The sequence below is a fragment of the Equus quagga genome, chromosome 3 (assembly GCF_021613505.1).
Source record: "Equus quagga isolate Etosha38 chromosome 3, UCLA_HA_Equagga_1.0, whole genome shotgun sequence".
NCBI classification, from domain to species: Eukaryota; Metazoa; Chordata; class Mammalia; order Perissodactyla; family Equidae; genus Equus; species Equus quagga.
This window is the reverse complement of record NC_060269.1, coordinates 155,273,208-155,291,995: the sequence shown is the minus strand read 5'-3', so window position 1 is coordinate 155,291,995 and position 18,788 is coordinate 155,273,208. Positions and strand designations below refer to the sequence as shown.

General features: G+C 54.0%; 1 protein-coding gene across 2 annotated transcripts in view; it reads right to left on the bottom strand.

The window, feature by feature from the left end:
- GAK (cyclin G associated kinase) overlaps positions 1 to 18,788 on the bottom strand; it is a 59,851-nt gene that overhangs the window by 11,009 nt on the left and 30,054 nt on the right. For both annotated transcript variants that reach the window (XM_046656152.1, XM_046656153.1), the window contains 10 exons: positions 16,686 to 16,735; positions 15,854 to 16,002; positions 15,146 to 15,268; positions 13,666 to 13,799; positions 8,864 to 9,058; positions 8,310 to 8,427; positions 7,857 to 7,936; positions 2,424 to 2,617; positions 1,212 to 1,358; positions 432 to 902 (listed from right to left, as the gene is read on the bottom strand). In XM_046656152.1, the coding sequence (XP_046512108.1) occupies positions 432 to 902; positions 1,212 to 1,358; positions 2,424 to 2,617; positions 7,857 to 7,936; positions 8,310 to 8,427; positions 8,864 to 9,058; positions 13,666 to 13,799; positions 15,146 to 15,268; positions 15,854 to 16,002; positions 16,686 to 16,735 (1,661 nt within the window). The remainder of the gene's footprint in view (positions 1 to 431; positions 903 to 1,211; positions 1,359 to 2,423; positions 2,618 to 7,856; positions 7,937 to 8,309; positions 8,428 to 8,863; positions 9,059 to 13,665; positions 13,800 to 15,145; positions 15,269 to 15,853; positions 16,003 to 16,685; positions 16,736 to 18,788) is intronic.

The window sequence follows — 18,788 nt, the reverse complement described above, 5'->3', positions numbered from 1 at the left end:
AGCTAGGTGAGGCGTGGCAGACACCACGATGGCACCTCTGCCCAGGGCGTTCGACGCCACCGGGTTCAGCAGACCCCGGACAGTGTGGCGGCCCCTCAGGCCCAGGCTGAGACTGCAGTGTCCACTCCAAGACAACACTGAGAAGACAGGTGCGTCCTCAGTCCCCGATGCCCTGGCCTCAGACTTCCCGCCGAGATGGCAGCCCAGGAGAGGGAAGGGCTGGCGGTTCCTGGGCATGAATGCAGGATGGGTGTCGGCCTTTGGAGTCGGACCGCAGTGCGGCCACCCCACTAGTGGGCCCTAGGCTGCTCCTCCAAGGGGCCGTGAGGGGCAAAGTGCTGACCCCCACCCCATCTGTCCTCAGGCGTTCCTTCCAGGTATTCGCATTGGCTCACATTTCTACTAAAACTTCATAGGACAGAAGCACATACCAGACACAGCAGGCTCCTCTCGAGGTGTGCTCCGTGCACTCAGGGGAGGAGCCGGGCTTGCAAAGAGCGGGGGGACCTCACTGCCAAGCAGGTCACCCGGGGAGCTCCCTGGAGCAGCCACAGGGGCCCCCAGGAGGCAGCTGAGCAGGTCAGCATTGCTGGGGGGAACATTACAGGTCTGCAGAGGGGGCGCCAGACCCGCCTCGGAGTGCAGCCCAAGGAGGTCGACACCATCCTCCTGCAGCGCGGGCTCCTGTGGCGCGGCTGGTGCATCCACATCAAATATCAACTCTGACTCTTGCGTCCTTGCTGGTGGGCCTGATGAGTCCTCATCGGGCAGCTCCCTGCTCTCAGCTGAGGACGGCACTGCCTCCTCGTCAGACGGCTCACTCTCTCCTCCATCCTCAGTGGGGGCAGACTGACTCTCCTTGGCAATGTTACTGCCTGGGTCCGTCTCTGAGTCTCTCTCTTCTGAAAAGAAAACAACACACTGGCGTGGCTCAAATCCCTGTGGACAGCATAACTTGGGGAGGCCACGTGGAGGCCCCGAGGAAGAGGGCCTGAGAACAAGCTGAGCAAAGCGGACGCATTTGGGCGGGGTGGGGGAGCAAGAGAAGATGCACAGATGACGCTGTGGACACCAGGCACGTGTCCCCAGACATCTTTGCTGCTCGTGGCCCAGTGCCACGCCAGTGCCCAGCGGGTGGGGACCGGCTCCAGTCCACACAGCAGACTGCATGTGAGGCTGCTGCTGAAATGCAAGGTCCCTGGAACACCTACCGTGCCAGTCCAGTGTGTGCAGGAAGTGGGGGGTGTCTGCGCTGCTGCTCTGCGGCGAGTCGGACTCCGTGGGCTCAGTGTCTGGAGACCCCGCCTCAGCGTCGTACTGCGCGGTGGAGCCAGGCTGCCTGGGGAGCTCCGGTTTGCCTGCCGGGGAGAGGCAGGCGTCAGGCCGTCCAGCGCCAGGACGCCACCGTCACTCGCGGCAGCCACTGGTATGGCCCAGGGCTGGGAGGCAGCAGCGCTGCAGTCGGCCAGGCTGCCTGCCAGACACTCAACTCCGAACTGCCTGGAGATCTGCACCAGCAACCAGTGAGTCTCAACATGGGCCCAGATGCTGCCCTGGGTAACGTGTGCACATGTACACACTGTACACACACACACACACACACTGCAAGCACATGTACATACTATACATGCCCACACACACATGCATGTGCACATGTACACACCAATACACGCACACACACACCAATACACACACACTGCATGCACGCACAGATGCACACACATACAAACTGCAGCACATTGTTTATGCACACGTGTGCACACACACAGTACACACACGTACACATGCACACACAGGTGAACGCACAGGCAGTTTTCGGGGATACTCAGCTGTCCTCACATAAGAAAATGTAAAAAATGCAAACCAAGAAGAGGAACAAAATTGCGGCGTGGCCAGCAAATGAAATCACGAATCCCCTCACCAGCATGCTTTCTACACTACTTTCCTGTAACTGCTCCGAAAGAAGAAAATGGACAACTAAGCTGAGTCAGGGGAGCCAAGAAGAAGGGAGTCTGCTAAGCCGGCGGCCCCGCTGGTCCAGCACGGAGCCTCGGCTTCTCCTCGGTTGCATCTAAAGTGGATGTGTCTCCAGAAAATGAGCCCTCTGAATCAGCACATGACTCCAACAGGACCCCTGAGGGGTCCCAGCCTCGCCCTACGATGACTCCCAGGGCCAGGGCTGCCGAAGCCGGGGTCTGGGAACCATAAGGAACTTGCAGCGTGCAGGTGCTGCAGCCCATGCTGGGTGTTAAAGCCACTATCATGGCTCAGGACAGGCCTCTGAGCTCGCCTGAGCCCCACATACAGCCTGCCTGTAGCGCCGGGCACAGGGAGGGCCAGCCCAGGCCCTCAAGGGCCTCTCAGCCATCACAGGCACCAGAACCAGGGCGCCTGCAAGTGCGCCTGGAAAACAAGCATCTCACCAAATTTAGACAGAATGTCTTGCTGCTCCTCCCGGCTAGAAAACAAGATTTTGGGATTCAGCCCCCTCAGGCTCGCGCTCTCCCAGGGTGGGGCCTCCCGGCTAGGCCTGTCTCTGGGCTCCACCTCCACTTCCAGGTTCACTTGGAATAAATCCGGGTATTTCTCCTGAATGTCGCAAGCGTCCAGGTCATACCTGCAGTTGGAGACCAGAGGGCGATCAGGAGGGACCGTGAGACATTTACGGGGCACCCCAACATTCCCAGAAGACGGGCCCAGAGCAGGGCTGGGTGCTCCCCAGGCACACACGCCCTCGGAGCATCCCACCTCCTGTGCCAGGGAGCACCAGGTCTGCCCTCACCCCTCAGGCCCTGTGGCTCAGATCAGGTACTCTGGGATCCGAGACGCTGTTTCCACAGATGCCCTCCACCTGGAAAACTCCCGACTACTAACAGAGGCCAGAACACTAAACCCTCTGCGATGCAACTGCACGGATGGGGAGCAGGATTCCTGGGGAGACACAGCCGTGTGTCACTGTGGGCACAGGGGGGTGGCACCAGATCCGCCCCTGCTGGGGTGGGAAAGGGGGGAAGGGCAGGGAACTCGGAAGATTCTGGCCTCCAGGCACTACCTCAGGCAGTGGTCCAGGGGCCCAGGCACAGTTGCCAGACAGGTGTGTCCAGGGCAACCTGGCAGTGCTGATGTTGGTGGCCATTCCACTGACCACCCTAATTTCGTGGCCCTGAATCTCTCTCGGGAACTCCAGTATTTTTCACTAAGACCGTCTCTCATTACATGGCCACAAACTACACTGACGAACCCCAGCTCTTCAGCTGTGCAGGTTCCCCAGTGCCAGCCTTGTTTCATGCCACCTAACATGTATGTGCGTCACTGGTTCTACATGTTGACACACGGCGGAACCACGAAGAAAGAAAAGCAATGAAGGGGTGGGTTCCTGATGGCTACAGGCATTGAGCGAAGGGCCCGGCGGTCCTGTGACCCCCAAAAAAACAACCACGGGGCAGAGGAGGGGCCTGGGCGGGTACCAACGTGGTCCGTGTGGGTGTTAAAGCCACGGCAGACCTTCACTGCTTCTCTGGATGCAACAAAGTAAAACTAGCAGGCATGGAGACCCTGGCACGTGACGTCTGCAGTTCTGGTCCCCTACTTGCAGAGACACAACCACCTCTGCTTGAGGGATGCGTCTGTGAAGGGGAACTGCTGTCAGAGCTGCTGCTCCTCTCACCGGGCCCGAGGTGAGCGCAGGGAGAGCACCTGCTGGGCCACACCCTCCTCAGGCTGCAGTGTCTCCTCTGTCCACTCGTCTGCGCACTCCTGGCCCCCAGGCCGCTATAGGCTTCCTTCCTTTCCAGGCCGTGCACCCACAGCAAGTAGACAACACAGGCGACCACTCAGCCAGGGAGCAGCAGCTACAGCAAGAACCAAGGGGGAAAAGCCCAGACAGTGGTGTCGGCAAAGCAGAGTCCAGCAGCCAGCAAGGGCAGGGAGGTTGAGACCCCTGTCCACAAGGAGGGGAAGCCAGGAAGCAAGGGAGGAGGGAGCGAGGTCCACACAAAGGAGCACAGGAGGTCTGCAGGCTCAGCTCCAGTGGCAGTAGGGCCTCGGGGGCAGCTCCAGGCACCACGCTGACGGCCACCCATCCCCGCACCCCCACCCCGCTGGCCCCTGGAGACTGCCCCAGGCCTGGGCCTGCCCACTCACCCAGCAGGCCAGTGAGGGCACAATGAGGGACTGTGAGCAGGGGTGCAGCCCCCAAGCTCCCTGGATATCAGAGGGCACAGGGCTCAGGGATGGCTGGGAAACAAAACTGCTGACGAGTGTCAAGGATTGGAACCCAGTCCACTTATCGCACTGGCCCCCTCAGTCACAGGAGGCCTTGCCAGGACAGACCCTCTACCCCATCCACTTAACACCCTGGACCCCTCAGTCACAGGAGGCCTCACCAGCATGGACCATCTCTGGTTCATCCGAGAGCATGTCCTGCTAATGCCATTCCAAATTCTCTCGAACTGGCCTGTTTCTTTGTTTTTTTTTTAATTGCTTTTTCTCCCCAAATCCCCCTAGTACATAGTTGTATATTTTAGTTGTGAGTTCTTCTAGTTGTGGCACACGGGATGCCACCTCAAAACGGCCTGATAAGCAGTGCCACATCTGCGCTCAAGATCCGAATTGCAGAAACCATGAGCTGCTGAAGTGGAGCGCATGAACTTAACCGCTCAGCCACGGGGCTGGCCCCTCGAAGTGTCCTGTTCCAATGCCTCTGTGCAAAACAAATCCTGCCCGTGGAAGAGACACACTTCCCTGCATCAATCAGACAACTCAACAGCTTTCTCCTTCCTGAATTAATTAATCCAGTTTTGGAGGCATAACATACAAGGCCACGCACAAATCTAAGACTATGTTTCCATAAGGTGCTATACTCGTGTAGGTGGTACATTCAGAAAACTACACTGTGTGTTGCCACCCCCAAGAGCGTCCCTGTGCCCCTCAAAGCCAGCCCCACAAAGGCAGCCATGCCCGGGACCTCTACAACCACATGAGGCCTGAGCCGATAAAACGGGTCATGAGACATGGACAGTCGTGGCCTTTTGCTCATGGTTACATCTGTGTACGTCACGCTTCACTGCTGCATGCCACCCACGTGTGAGCATGCCACTGCTCATTATCCATCCTGCTGCTGCTGGCACTGGGTTCCTCCTCATTTGGGGCTGCTAAGAATAAAGGTGCTAGGAGCGTTCCTCCATGAGTCTGCTCTTGGTCCCAGGCACTCACTTCCCTGGGGGACACATCTGTGGGACACAGCTCAACCAGACTTTGCGCAATGGCAGCAGTAAGTGTGGGTTCCAGGAGCTGCAGACGCTTGCCGGCAGCTATAAATGCCTGTCTCTCATTCAGCTGCCAGTCAAAGCACACAGCGGCCTCAAGAGTGTCTCCCTGATGACCGAGGACGGGGACCACTCCTTCAGCCACCCACTGACCAGTGGGACTTCCTTGTTGGTGCAGTGCCGGTCAAGTTTTTTGCTGTTTTTAACGGCCATCTTCCTCTCTTCGGCCTGTGATTCCTCCTATATTCCGGACTTGTGTCCTTTGTCTGATACCGCATATTGCAAACATCTTCTGTTCACCCAAAAGCATCTTTGTCTGACTTCCACTTCTTCTTTTTTTTTTTTTTTACCAACTTTGTTTTGCTTTTTTGTTTTTGAGGAAGATTAGCCCTGAGCCAACATCTGCTGCCAATCCTCCTCTTTTTGCTGAGGAAGGCTGGCCCTGAGCTAACATCATGCCCACCTTCCTCCACTTTATATGTGGGACGCCTACCACAGCATGGCTTGCCAAGTGGTGCCATGTCTGCACCCGGGATCCAAACTGGTGAAGCCCAGGCAGCCAAAGCAGAATGTGTGCACTTAACCACTGTGCCACCGGCCGGCCCCTGACTTCCACTTCTGGAGGATCATCTCATTGGAGAGATTCTAAGTTGGCCACTCTTCTTGTTTACTATTTCAGAAGGGGTCTCCCAAGGACTCCTGGCTCCCATCCCTTCAGTTAAAAGGCAGCTGTCCATCTTGTCACTCTGAAGGCTCCGAGTGTCCCTCCCCTCCACCCAGGGGCTTTGAAGTTTGTCTGCTTCTCAGCGATTCAGCTGGGATGGGCTTGGGTGAGGTTCCTCCTCTCTTACAAACACTCCTGCTGGCGTTGGCAGCACTTTTGAGTCTATGGTTTGATGTCTTTCATCAGTTTAACAAAGTTGTTAGTCACTAATTTTCAAAATATTGTTTCTTTTCTATTCTCTCTCTCTCCGCCTAGGACTCCAAATAAAAGCATGCCCAGCCTTTCCACAGCATCCCAGATCTCTCCCATGACCCTTTCTGCATCTTCCGTCATCTTCCTCAGTGCTGCACTCTGAAGATATTCTGTTCCAGTTCACTGCTTCTGTGCTATTGTGTCCATTCTGCTAATACACAAATTGGTGGAATCCACTTCAGCTCTAACAGCTCTCAGTCCCACAATTTGTAACTGCATCCTTTTTACGCATCCCAGGTCTCTAGCAAAATGCCCCTTTCTGTTTTTCTTGAACTCATTCATCAGTTACTTGAAGGCCCTGTCTCCTGACTCCAGTACCCGACTCAGCTGTAGGCCATCACATACTTTTCCTTTTGGTCTTCAGTCATTTAGTCTTAAAAAAAAGTTTTTAAAGGATGATTTCTTTGTGGTTAAAAGTTACCGAAGCTCTGGGGGTCATGCTCCTCCAAAGGAGGAAGACTCAGAAAAGTTACGGCTGTGGCATTCCCTGTCTTTGTAGCGTCATCTTCATATCGGCACTTAGGAATAACACTGTAAAATGCCAATACAAGAAAAACACTACAAAGATGAGAAATGTGAGAAATGTAAAAGAGTAATAATATATCAAAACACAAGACGTCCAACCTCAGAGGCTGACGGCTGTGAGGGCAGCAGGTGCCATTCTCCCTGAGCCTTCACACGTGCAGGCCCCGTGTGGCACACCACCTGCACGAGGCACTGAGTCCTCCCGGGACCCCAGGGGTCAGAGCTACAGACCTCCCCGGGACCTTGTGGGTTGGATCCTAACATTTCCCTTGGTTTACTGGGTAGGAAACCAGCAGAGTTTGAGAAGGCAGGTCTGGGGTAGCTGTAGGCGGCTGTCTCTAGAGCCCCTCCACGTAGCTCCCCTCTTGCTCCTGGAACAACAGTAAGTTTGGGTGGAAAGTGCATGTGCCTGTGCAAGTGCGAATGAGTAGAAAGATGACTGGAATCCAAATGCCCATGTGTGGAAGCTCGCTCTGCCGCATACCAGCTTGGTCAGCCCAGCTGCCTTCAGCCGGAGCAGCTCCACCCAGAACATGAACTGCATGATACCTGCTGTTTACTGAGGGCCTGGGGTACATTTCTAGGCCTCTGATACATGAGATTTTGACAAGTTAACGTATCTGAAGAGTACAGTAGACTAATAACAAGTGCTGCATTATATTTATACTCGTCTCTAAAACCAGACTGTGAGCTTCTCTTAATGAGCTCCGAACCCTGTGACTAGCAGAACATTGTGCACAGGAGAGGCACGGAATGAATGTGTCACAATGCAGGGACACTCGTTCATCTGGCTTTGCCACATGTAGTGTGCAAGCGGCTACATCCTAACGAGAAATGCACTGGGTCAGTCCCCAGTCACTGAGGTGCACATGGCAGCCACCGTGGTCCAAACAAGGAGTGGCGTACTGAACACGCCTGGTTCTGGGGACAGACTCAAGACTGAAGTTCCAGCATGCACCCTGGCCGAGCACCAATCACAATGCCCTGCGAGCGTAACTGCGCTATACTCATTCACACATGGACACGGCTGGCGGGTGTCCACACACCCTGACCCCTCTGGTCCCTCTCCCATGGTGACACCAACATACTTTGCGAATTTCACAGTAGTTGCGTTCCGAGGCACAAACCCAGTGTGGAACTGGATCTGGAACATCTTCATGGATGCCATCTGCAGAGAGAAAGCAAACACAAGATCCCTAACTGGGGAGGGGGCCACCAGACCCTAATGTCGCACACATTTAACAGTTAACAAGCTCTGAGAGCCACAGACACATGGACAGTGGGACGGCACCCTCTCTGACAAGGGGCTTTTTGGGGTCTGTGGTGGGGCAGCCCAAGGGTCCAGCCCAGCAGACCGCATAGACAGCAGTCCCGTAATGTGGGGGAAACTCTGGGCCTTTCAGGCTAAAATCCCCTCTGCCTTGCACTACACGAAGTGGGGACTCAAAAGGCAGTTACCGAGTGAGCCTGCAAAGCTCTCACTGAACATGAGTCTGAGGACCTCCTGCAAGAGACACAGAACACAGCGAGCGCCTGCTCACCTTGGCCTGCAGCCTTCCTCCCAGGGTGGACCTGGCGTGATAGATGATAATGAGCACATCTCCTTGGACTGTTATGCCCAGGGGAATGACTGCTTTGCCATCCTCGATTTTAAAATCCCTAAAGAACAGAACGATGAGAAACTGTTCCCTTAGGTCAAAAAGAGTCAAGTTCTAGTGAAGAGTCACCTTGAAAGAGCAATGCAGGACCAAGATCCCCCAGGCATCAACACTCAAATCCACCTGTTCTCATCTTGCTGGTTTTGCTACCAAATTACTTCGGGGTGGGGGGTGGGGGGTGGGGTCGGGTGGGGTTTGCTCCAGGAAATGATGTCTAAAAAGCCAATCCATGGCAGGATGAGGTGGGAACCTCTCACACACACCACCCACAGGCCCCAGACCAGCATGCAAAGTCTGCTTGTTGCTCATGGCCTCAATCTGAGATGGGGCCTCGCGAACATGCCTCAACGCCACCTCCCAGCAACATCTTTCCACAGAATGAGAATGAACACACTTGATGGTCACAGGGCGAGGAAGGCCCTGGACCCTGAGCTCACCTCATCCTGTCATACTCTTGGGACGTGGTGGTCACGCGCTCGTCGCCCACGTACACCTCGCAGAAGGGCCTGCAGCCGTTCCTCTGCTTGCTGAACAGCGGCACCGGCGTCATGACCACAGCCTTCACCAGGATTGGCTTGCTGTGTGGTGTGATGGGCTCCTCTGCCACCATGTCGCACATGTACTCGATGTACCTGGAGGGGCAGGGGGCACACCACATCACATGTGTGCTCCGTGCATGGTCCACGTGCTTTGTCACATACACTTTCTGTGAAGAGTCCACAAACCACATCATACGTGTGCTCTGCACACACTCCATACACCGTATCACGTGTGCTGAGAAGTCCATGTCATGTCACACATGCATTCTGTGTACAGTCTACACACTGCGCCATATGAGTGCTCTGCACGGAGTCCATGTGCCGTATCATACATGCATTCTGTGCACAGTCCACACACCACATCATACGAGAGCTCTGTGCATAGTCCACATGCCCTGTCACACATGCGTTCTGTTCAGGATCCACACACATCACACACGTGCTCTACAAAAGTTCACATGCTGTATCACACATGCATTCTGTGTACAGTCCACAAACCACATCACATATGCTTTCTGTGCAGTCCACAAGCCATGTCACATATGCATTCTGTGCAGTGCACACACATCACACAATGCTCTGTGAGAAGTCCACACACCGTGTTACATGTGCATTCTGTTCACAGTCCACACACCACATCATATGAGTGCTCTGTGCATAGTCCACATGTCATGCCACATATGCATTCTGTGCACTGTTCATGCACCACATCGTACGAGTGCTCTGTGCATAGTCCACATGCTGTGTTACACATGCATTCTGTTCACAGTCCACACATCATGAGTGCTCAGTGCATGGTCCACACGCCACGTCACACATGTGCTCTGTGCATAGTCCACATGCTACGTTACACACCTGCTGTGCATGCTCCACCTCCACATGCCTCGTCACACATGCGTTCAGTGTAGTCCACATGCCACATCACATGTGCTCTGTGTAGTCAGCATGTATACTCTGTGTCCCTGGAGCCCCAGTTAGCAAATCAGATCTTTTTTCAATCAAATATAAGTACTTAATGCTATAAACATCCCTTGAGGCAATGTTCTAGTTTCATATCTCAAATTTGATGTTATAATTTTCATTCAGTTCAAAATATCTGTAAATTTCCCTTGAGATTTCCTCTCTGACTCATGGATTATTTAGTAGATTGTTTAATTTTGAAATATTTAGGGCTTTTCCAAGCCATCTTTCTGTTATCAACCTCCAGTTTAATTCTACGATGGCCTGTGAACTTATTTTGTATGATTTCTAATCCTTTAAATTTGTCATGGTTTAAGGACTCAGAACATGATCTTTCTTACTGAACGCTCCGCGTGCACCTGAAAGGAATGTGTCTTTTCCGTCACTGGGTAGAATGTTCTACAGCTGGCAGTTAGGTTTAGTCGGTTGGTGGTGGTGTTAAACTCTGAACTGACCTTCTGTCCACCAGTTGACTGATTACTGGGAGAGGAATGTTAAAGTCGACACTATAATCCTGATTTGTCTATTCCTCCTTTCAGTGCCAGGTTTCTGCTCTACACATTTGGAATCTATTGTAACGTGGTGTTGTTACTCCGTCTTCCTCTGGTGAGTGCTTCTGTGGCGCCTCTTTGTGGCACACACTCCAGGGCGTCCACCTCCTGCCCTTGTCTAAGTCCCTCTCCTCGAGCCTGGGCAGAAGGGATGACCAGCTTCTGACCAACAGAAGGGCAGGGAGGCCATGGCTGTGCAGACACTACACACCGCTTCTTGCTGGCTGACTCATTCTCGGGGCTCTCCCCCATGGCTGTGTTGGGGCAGCCTGGGGGCAGGAAAGCTGGGTGCCTCTTGCTGACAGTCAGCAAGAAGCCAGCACGTGAAGACCAGCACCCACAGCTAATGAACCCTGCCAACAACCTGAGCGAGCTTGGAAACAGATTCGAAAACAAAGGAGAAGCGGACCTTCTTGGAGTCGAGGTCCATACAAGGTGGCCGGCTGCACCCTGTCTGAGCCTGGCGAGGAGTCATCTGCCCTGACCCACAGAGACACACATAACAGACACGGGCTGCCTGAAGCCTCAGTCCTGCGGCCGGCAGTAACTAACCCAACCTTCTTCCAGCACCACTTGGCCCGGCTCTGCCTCTGCAACACAGTGGGGCTCTCAGCTGGGCTGCAGACTGTTCACACTCAGGGAGGATGGACATGGCCGCAGTAAGTGCACCTCCCTGACAGCTATTTCCTCTTTGTTTCATCTGTTCTTGGTTTCCTCTTTTTGGTCTTCTCTTGGATTAATTGAGCATTTTTTATCCTTTCATTTTATTTTTCTTCTGTTGACTTAATTACAGCACTATAAAAAAGACCCCTATGGGTTGTGCTGGGGTTTCTGACAAGAACTTGACTGTAATTTGTATCTCTGATTTTCTCTTCGTGTGGTTTCCAGCAGTGTGAATACGGGACGTCTCAGTGGGTTTTCTGTGTGTGTTACGATCCCGCTCGCTGTCCTTGGAGCTGCTGGATCTGGTGTCTGCCGATGGTCTGGGGAACCCACAGCGACCGTGTCTCCATGCTCCTCCTCCCTGCGCGTCTCCTCCTCTGGGGCTGCAGGCACCTGCTCATTAGACCGTCCGAGATGCTCTGATAGGCGTGGCTGCTCGTCCTTTCCGGGATGCTCCCCTCTGCCCCTGCTGGAGCAGCGTCTGTCTCCTGACCAGCTCCGTGGCAGCGGTTCCCACTCTCTGCTGGTGGGCCAGAGGAAGGCAGTGTTCCCTGCTGCTGTGCTTTCTCACATCGCTTCCTCCTCAGTGTCCATCTCTGCCGAAGTGACTGACCTCCCAGCCCTGTATCCTGTGCACCCTCCATCAGAGTCCTCAACATGCTGATCACTTCTTTAAATTTCCTGTCAGAGCACTCTGAGTCCTGTCCTAGAGACTGCTCTGTCTCCTTCAGGCTCCGCTGGGAGCCACACTCAGTGCCCCTCCCAGAGCGGCTGGCCCTCCCTCTCCAACCTGATCTGTGAGTGCCCGGCAGGGGCTCAAGGGGGCCAATTTCCCAATCTCTGAGGCCTTGCCCGCTTCTGCGCACTAGGTCTCAGTGACTGTCCTGCTGGTCCTTCTTGTTGGCATCATGCTACGGCTGCTAGGTGAGTGAGTGCTCGTGCCCTCTCTCCACAGGCGCCCATCTCCTCAGATGTGGGGCCAGCCAATGGCTCTGACGACTGCTGTTCTCCAACAGCTCTGGAAAGTCATGCGTTTGAAGTTGGTCCTGCCACTCTCTTAGATTGTTAGGGTGGGACAATGCTCTACACGTCTGCACATCTCCAAGAAAGTAGCCATGGGTTCTGAGTTCCAGGTTCTGGTGGGGGTCCCAGAGCCAGGCACACACCACTGACGACACTCTTTCCAGCTTTGACCCTGGCTGTGAGTGGCTGCTAAGCAGGATCCTACAGCAAGAGGCGCAATTCGGGAACCCCTGATGTATGTGGAATACAGGAAGAAATGGCTTTTAGGTCACTGTGTTAGAAGGGTCTGCAGTCCATCTCTTGTGCTTGGTGGTCTAGGCCCTGCTTCGCAGCCTCTCTGCATGAGCAACAGGACCGCACCCCTGAGCTGTACAGATGACACAACCGTGCACCAGCTCTCTTGAGGTGGCCGAGGGACACAACACTGTCCCTAGACCGCCAACCAGCAAGGTGGGGCCCCACGTAGGAGCAGCACCGACTCTGCCCCTACTCCGTCAACAAGCTGTGCGGCCGTCCAGATGGGGAAGGATGACCCATAATGACCCCTCGCTGGCCTGGATGCAGTCTCTTTCTTCCTGGGGGTGCAGGAGTGAGGGGGCAGCAGGGTCAGGATGGGCTCTGGCTCCCCGACTCTCGGGGTCTGCATTGTCTATGCCAAGGTCCGTTCCTGCAGAGGAGGGAAGTGCTCCCCCAGGGTGCCCACGGAGAGGCTGTGAGCTGGGAAGCAACTCCTCAGATCTGAGCATCAGAAAGGCCACTGTCGCTGCAGGGGGCGGACAGAAGGGGGCAAAATGACACGAGAGGCCAGCCTGGTTGGTGAAGGGTGTGATCCCTGAGGAAGAGGAAGAGAGCAGAGCGGGCAGGGCCAGTTGCAGCCACGAGAAACCACTCCCTTTGGCCGGTAGAGATGCTTTTGTGCTGACACAGAGCAGCATAAAAACCCGAGTGTCTCCCAGGACCCTGACACAGCGTGACCTCACAGCAGAAGACAATACCACTCCGTCCATGTAGCATCACAGTTCCCAGGTGTCACCCATCCAACGAAAGAAGCCCACAGCAAGCCCAGAGCAACAGGGCTCCATGGAGGCAGCAAGCCCACACGTGACAAGAGGCACTGTCCCCATCGCCCAATGAGCAAGTGGCCATGCTGGGCTCAGACTGGGCTCACGGCCACACTTGCTAGAAAAGCTGGTGCCCAGGAACTGGACAGAGGTATGGCCCCTCGTTAGCTTGTAAGCCCCGGCAGGGCTCAAATCCCAGCCCACCATAACTGTGATCAGCCTGGGGCTTCTTTGCCTGCACAGCAGGACCATCAAGTTAGCCTGGCAGGGCTCTGTGGGCAGCGGTATGGGGCAGAGGCGCACTCGCCAGGCCCATGCTCCACCCGAACAGTGTACAACCCTCACTCCTTCTTGAAACTCTTCCCACCTCCCAGTGCCCACAGCTGAGATCCAGGCACAGGCAATGCCACAACCAACGTCCCCACAGCGGGACACACGGTACCTTTTGTGGGATGGCCAGATGCCCGGCGGGCAGCGCTTCATACTGAACATGTACACGGCAGCCTCTGCGGTGCTGAAGAGTCGGCAGAAGCATAGGAAGGAGCAGACGGCCACAGCGGACGCGGCTCTCCCATCCTAGGACCAAGGGCACAGGGCAGCTCACATGGCCGCAGCGGGTAGAAGGCGGGCTTCCTGACCCACAGCCCCTAGAGAACAAGCCCGGGCTTCCCTCCTGGGTCCAGGGCATGTTTGGAAAACGACAGAAACACGCCTGATGAGGCGGGAATCCAGAGTCCAACAAGAACAAAGCTTCCTTCGCAAAAAGCGCAGGCTGGCCAGCTGCTCCCGCTGGACACCGCTCACAATCATGGTCCCACTGGGACCTCACACTCGCCCGCCGTCCCCTTGGTGCTCTCCCCTCATGGCACCCCCTTCATCATCACGCCTACTGTGACGTTCATCAACAGCAGAACGGCGGCGCTAACCTCCGAGTGCACATTCTGGCAGGTGCCCCACTGTGTGAGACACCACAAACCTAACCCTTGCTGTGCATCTGGGGAACTGGAAACAAGGCTTGTCCTCAGCCAGAAAGTAGAGGCCGAGACAGGGTCCCACGAGGCAGCGTGGCCTCAGCACTGAGTTGTCAAGGCCCATGTGGGCATTGCCTGGCGGAGAGACGAGAAAATGCCACATGGGGACCCTGCACACTCTGTAAAGAGGGGCAGGGGGACCAACTGTGTGGGCAGTCTTTCCTGAGAAGCAGGGACCCAGGGACCCAGGTGTGCACCCACAGAAGGCACGGGCACTGGACTCCCCAGCAGGGTGGATCCCATAAGGCTGGGGCACTAGGCCCAGTGGGGGCAGTTGCTGCTCCCTCTGGGGTTTGCTACCCTGCAACAAAAGGAGCTGTGCTGGGGACACCCAGGCCTAAGGCCACTGGCTGCAGATAGCAGGGCAGAAGCTGCTCCCCTAGGACCTGCCACGAGTCTGTGTGCTAGCCTAGCACCTCCCAAACACACCCTGGTTCTCAGGACGCTGGCTGGCTGCCAGCCTCAGGTGGTGGACAGAATGCTGTGGCTTCACAAGGAGCCTCGAGGGAGCCACCATCACTGTGGTGCCCAGGCTCACACGGGTACCCCATGTCCCCACCTGGTGTCTCATCAGGGCCCCAGGAAAGGCCTGTGATGGTGGGCATCAGCCTCCTGCCTAGACACCAGCTTGGCTCATCTTCATGGCATGGGGCCCAGCCTGCGTCCCCACTTGGGACACCAGCTGCTCCACCTCGCCTCCCTACTCAGCACTGCCATGCCTGATACCCTGGGTCTCTCTGTTCTCTCTGTCTCCTCCACCGGCTCTAAGCTTCCTCTGGGCAGGGGTTTCCCCCCATTCATGGTTTATTCTCTGCTGCATCCCTGAGGAGAAGCGCAGGGCTGACTCACGCACTTCAACAATGCTGCGGGATGGAGCAGCCTCACACTCACCATGCAGTGCACGACGCAGACGTTCTTGTGGTCCTGCCGGAGCCAGGAGTGCATGTTCCTACAAATGCTGTACAGGCTGTGAAGGCTTGGGGCTCGCCTGGCCGCCCAGCCGCACTCGGAGACCTGTGGGGAGAGGGCTGGCTCACTGTGCTCCCTGCGCCAGCAGGGTACACATGCTTGGGGGGCCTCTTATCACAAGCACCGCCCTGGACAGCACCACCCCACACACCTCCCTCCCCCTGCCCACGGGCGTCTGTCACCCCCGGCCCAGCTCCTGAGCTCCTCTGCACGACAGGAGTGCGTGGTGCTACAGGCCACGGCTCACTTGGCAAGAAGTGCCTTTCCCCACACTTGGGGTACGTTCAAATACTGTAAAAACTATCTGTGTCTGAATATTTATTTACCAAGAACATTGTGGGGCCTCACGCTCTCTCACAGGCAAGCAGCAACGGGCACCGTGGTTTCAGCGTCCTTAGTTGCCATAATGAAACCCACCTGACCTCTTCACAGTTATGTTCTGGCATCCTCCTTGAGCAGACCCACCCCTGCCACTCACTGCAGGAGGACCCCGGGCAGCCCTGTGTCATCACAACCCCGAGCCCCCACCGTCAGAGCCCTGGCTCCACTCATTGCCACTGCCTGGGGATGTCACAGGTCTGCCTAGTGCCACATCTCGGCCACTACCATGAGAGCAAAAGTGCCACTCACTCGGTTGTGAAACTTGGAGGGCCGGTACATCCTCGGGGACAGGTTGTAGACCGCATAATGTCCTGGGTGCTTGGAGTCCAGAAACAGCCGCACGTCCTCTATGTTGTTTTTGATGGCCGACTCCACACCTTCCGCTGGGAAGGACATCACTGAAAGAGCAGCCCACGTCAGTGCCACGCTGCCCCCACTCATGGAGCCTGACAGGGTGGGGCCTCCTCCTGAGCTTCAGCACCCACTGGCCCACACTCAGCCACACTCAGCCCCCTGCTCCTTGCACTCCCGCGGCTGCTGACCCATCAGTACAGCAGGAGGTGGGGAGCCACGGAGCACAGACCCCCACTGCCTGTCGGCCACTGACAAGAAAGACCCTCTAAGACTTCCAGACGGCAGGTTATGCTAGAGAGCCTGATGCACACAGAGTCTCCAAATGTCTGTATTTTGGTTTTTTTTTTTTGCCTGGAGACCCAAGTTTTAAATGTGAATGGCCTTCCATCATTCCCCTCACAACTTGAGTTCCAGAAAGTTCTAGACTAGGGGGAGAAGCTGGGTTGACACTGGCACTGTCCACGGCAGGGCCTGGAGGCACTGGACACGGGATGGGTGCCCCAGGCCACACCTTGGGTGAGCAAGTGGCTGCCGAAGAGGCCACACCCTTCGCACCCCACCTGACACTGCAGCAAGGGATGTGCTGGGGGCCAGTGTCCCAGGAGCTGTCCTCAGAAAGGAGAATCAGAAGTGCATTCTTATGGCTAAAGTCCTTATGGCTACAGTTGTCCTTAGGGGGTTACAGGGCTACGTAGTGTGTCCTTATGGTTAAAGTTGGCAAACATACCAGCAATTCTGGATGTGATGTAAGATATGTCCAAATCTCCCTTTGCATAACTGGAATTAAAAAGAAGAGTGTCTGGTTATTACAGAAATTTCTACAGTTAAGTCACAAGAGCTTCAACAGGAGCAAGTCCCAGAGGGAAAGTGGGTATATGTGAGTGTGCATGTGCACTCACGTGTGTGTGTCCACTACATGTGTGAGTGCTATGTGTACATGTTAGTGTGCATGCACGTACTTGTGTAAGTGCACACATGCACGTGTGTGGAGCCGACATTCTACATAAGAGGTGGATGAGAAATTGTAACTTGCAAGTGGTGGAGGCAAAGACCTAATAGAAAGGAGTTTTAACTCTCTTACTGCTATTCTGCTCTAAAGAGGTATGACATTAGGAGCTGGTTTTGAAGAGAGATGGTGACAAAAATGCAAGATAGTTTTTTGACCTGGTACATCACGTCTGGCTACCAAGAAAACATCATAAGGCACACAAAAGTGAGGAAACTCAGTTTGAAGAGACAAAGCAAGCATCAGAACCAGACACGGCAGGGGCGCTGGAATCGTCAGACCAGGAACTTAAGACACTTGTGATTACTATGCTAAGGGCTCTGATGGAAGAAGCAGACGGCATGCCAGAGCACAGGAGCAATGTGAGCAGAGAGTGGAAATTCTAAGAATGAACCGAAAAGAAATGCTAGAGATGAAAAACTGCAACAGAAATGAAGAGCGCCTCCGATGGACTCGTCAGACTGGACACGGCTGAGCAAAGGACCTCTGAGCTTGAGGACATCTCGAGAGAAACCCCACAACTAAAAAGCCAGGAGAACAGACTGGAAAGAACCAGAACAGAGTACCCAGGGACTGTGGATGACCACAAAAGGTTGTGGAACAGGACAAAGAGAAGAAACATTTGAAACCATAATGACTGAATTTCCCCAAATTAATGTCAGTCACCAAACCACAGAGCCAGGAAGCTCCGAGAACACCAAGCAGGATAAATGCCAAAAAAAGCTACACCCAGGCGTAGCACTCTCAAACCACACAAAATCAAAGATAAAAAATCCTGAAAGAAGCCAGAGGGAAAAACACCTTACCCACAGAGGAGCAAAGGTAAGAATTGCATGCGACTTCTCAGAAACCGTGCAGGCAAGAGAGAGTGCAGTGAGATACGTAAAGTGTTGAGAGAAAGACCACCAGCCTGGAATTCTGTACCCTGCAAAATTCTCTCCAGAAGTGAAGGAGAAATGAAGACTTTCTCAGACAAAATTTGTAGCCAGTAGACCTGCCTTCAAGAAATGTTAAAAGTTCTTCAGAGAGAAGGAAAATGATACAGATGGGAAACCTGGATCTACATAAAAAATGGAAGAGCGTCAGCGAAGGAACAGGAGAAGGTCAATTTAAAACTTTTATTTTTCTTCTTAATATTACAGATAACAGTGTTCAAAGTAATAATGGCAACAGTGTATCTGATATGATGCTTATGTACATATTACATGCACATACATACACATACGCTTATGTGTAAGTGAAATGAAAGCCATGATGCAAGGGACAGGAGGGAAGAATTAGAATTATTTTGTTATTTCAGGTGCTCATGCTACCTGTGAAGCAGTATAGTGCTATTAGAAGGGGACATGGATTAGGTGTAAATGCATATTGCAAACTCTAGGAGAAAAAAGCAAAAAAAAAAAGTATAACTAATAGGCTAAGAAAGAAGAGAAAACGGAATCATGTAAAATGATCAATTAAAAGGATAGAAAAAAATAAACAGGAACAAAGGTCAAGGAATAGAAAACTGTAATGAATATGGTGGATATTAATCCAACTGTATCAACAATCACTCTGACAGTAATGAATATGGTGGCTGTCAATCCAACTGTACCAACCACCACTGATAGTAATGAATATGGTGGATATCAATCCCACTGTATCAACCACCACTCTGTGGGAATGAATCTGGTGGCTATCAATCCAACTGTATCAACAATCACTTTCATGGGAATGAATATGGTGGATATCAATCCAACTGTACCAACCACTCTGATAGTAATGAATATGGTGGCTGTCAATCCAACTGTATCAACCACCACTCTGATGGGAATGAATATGGTG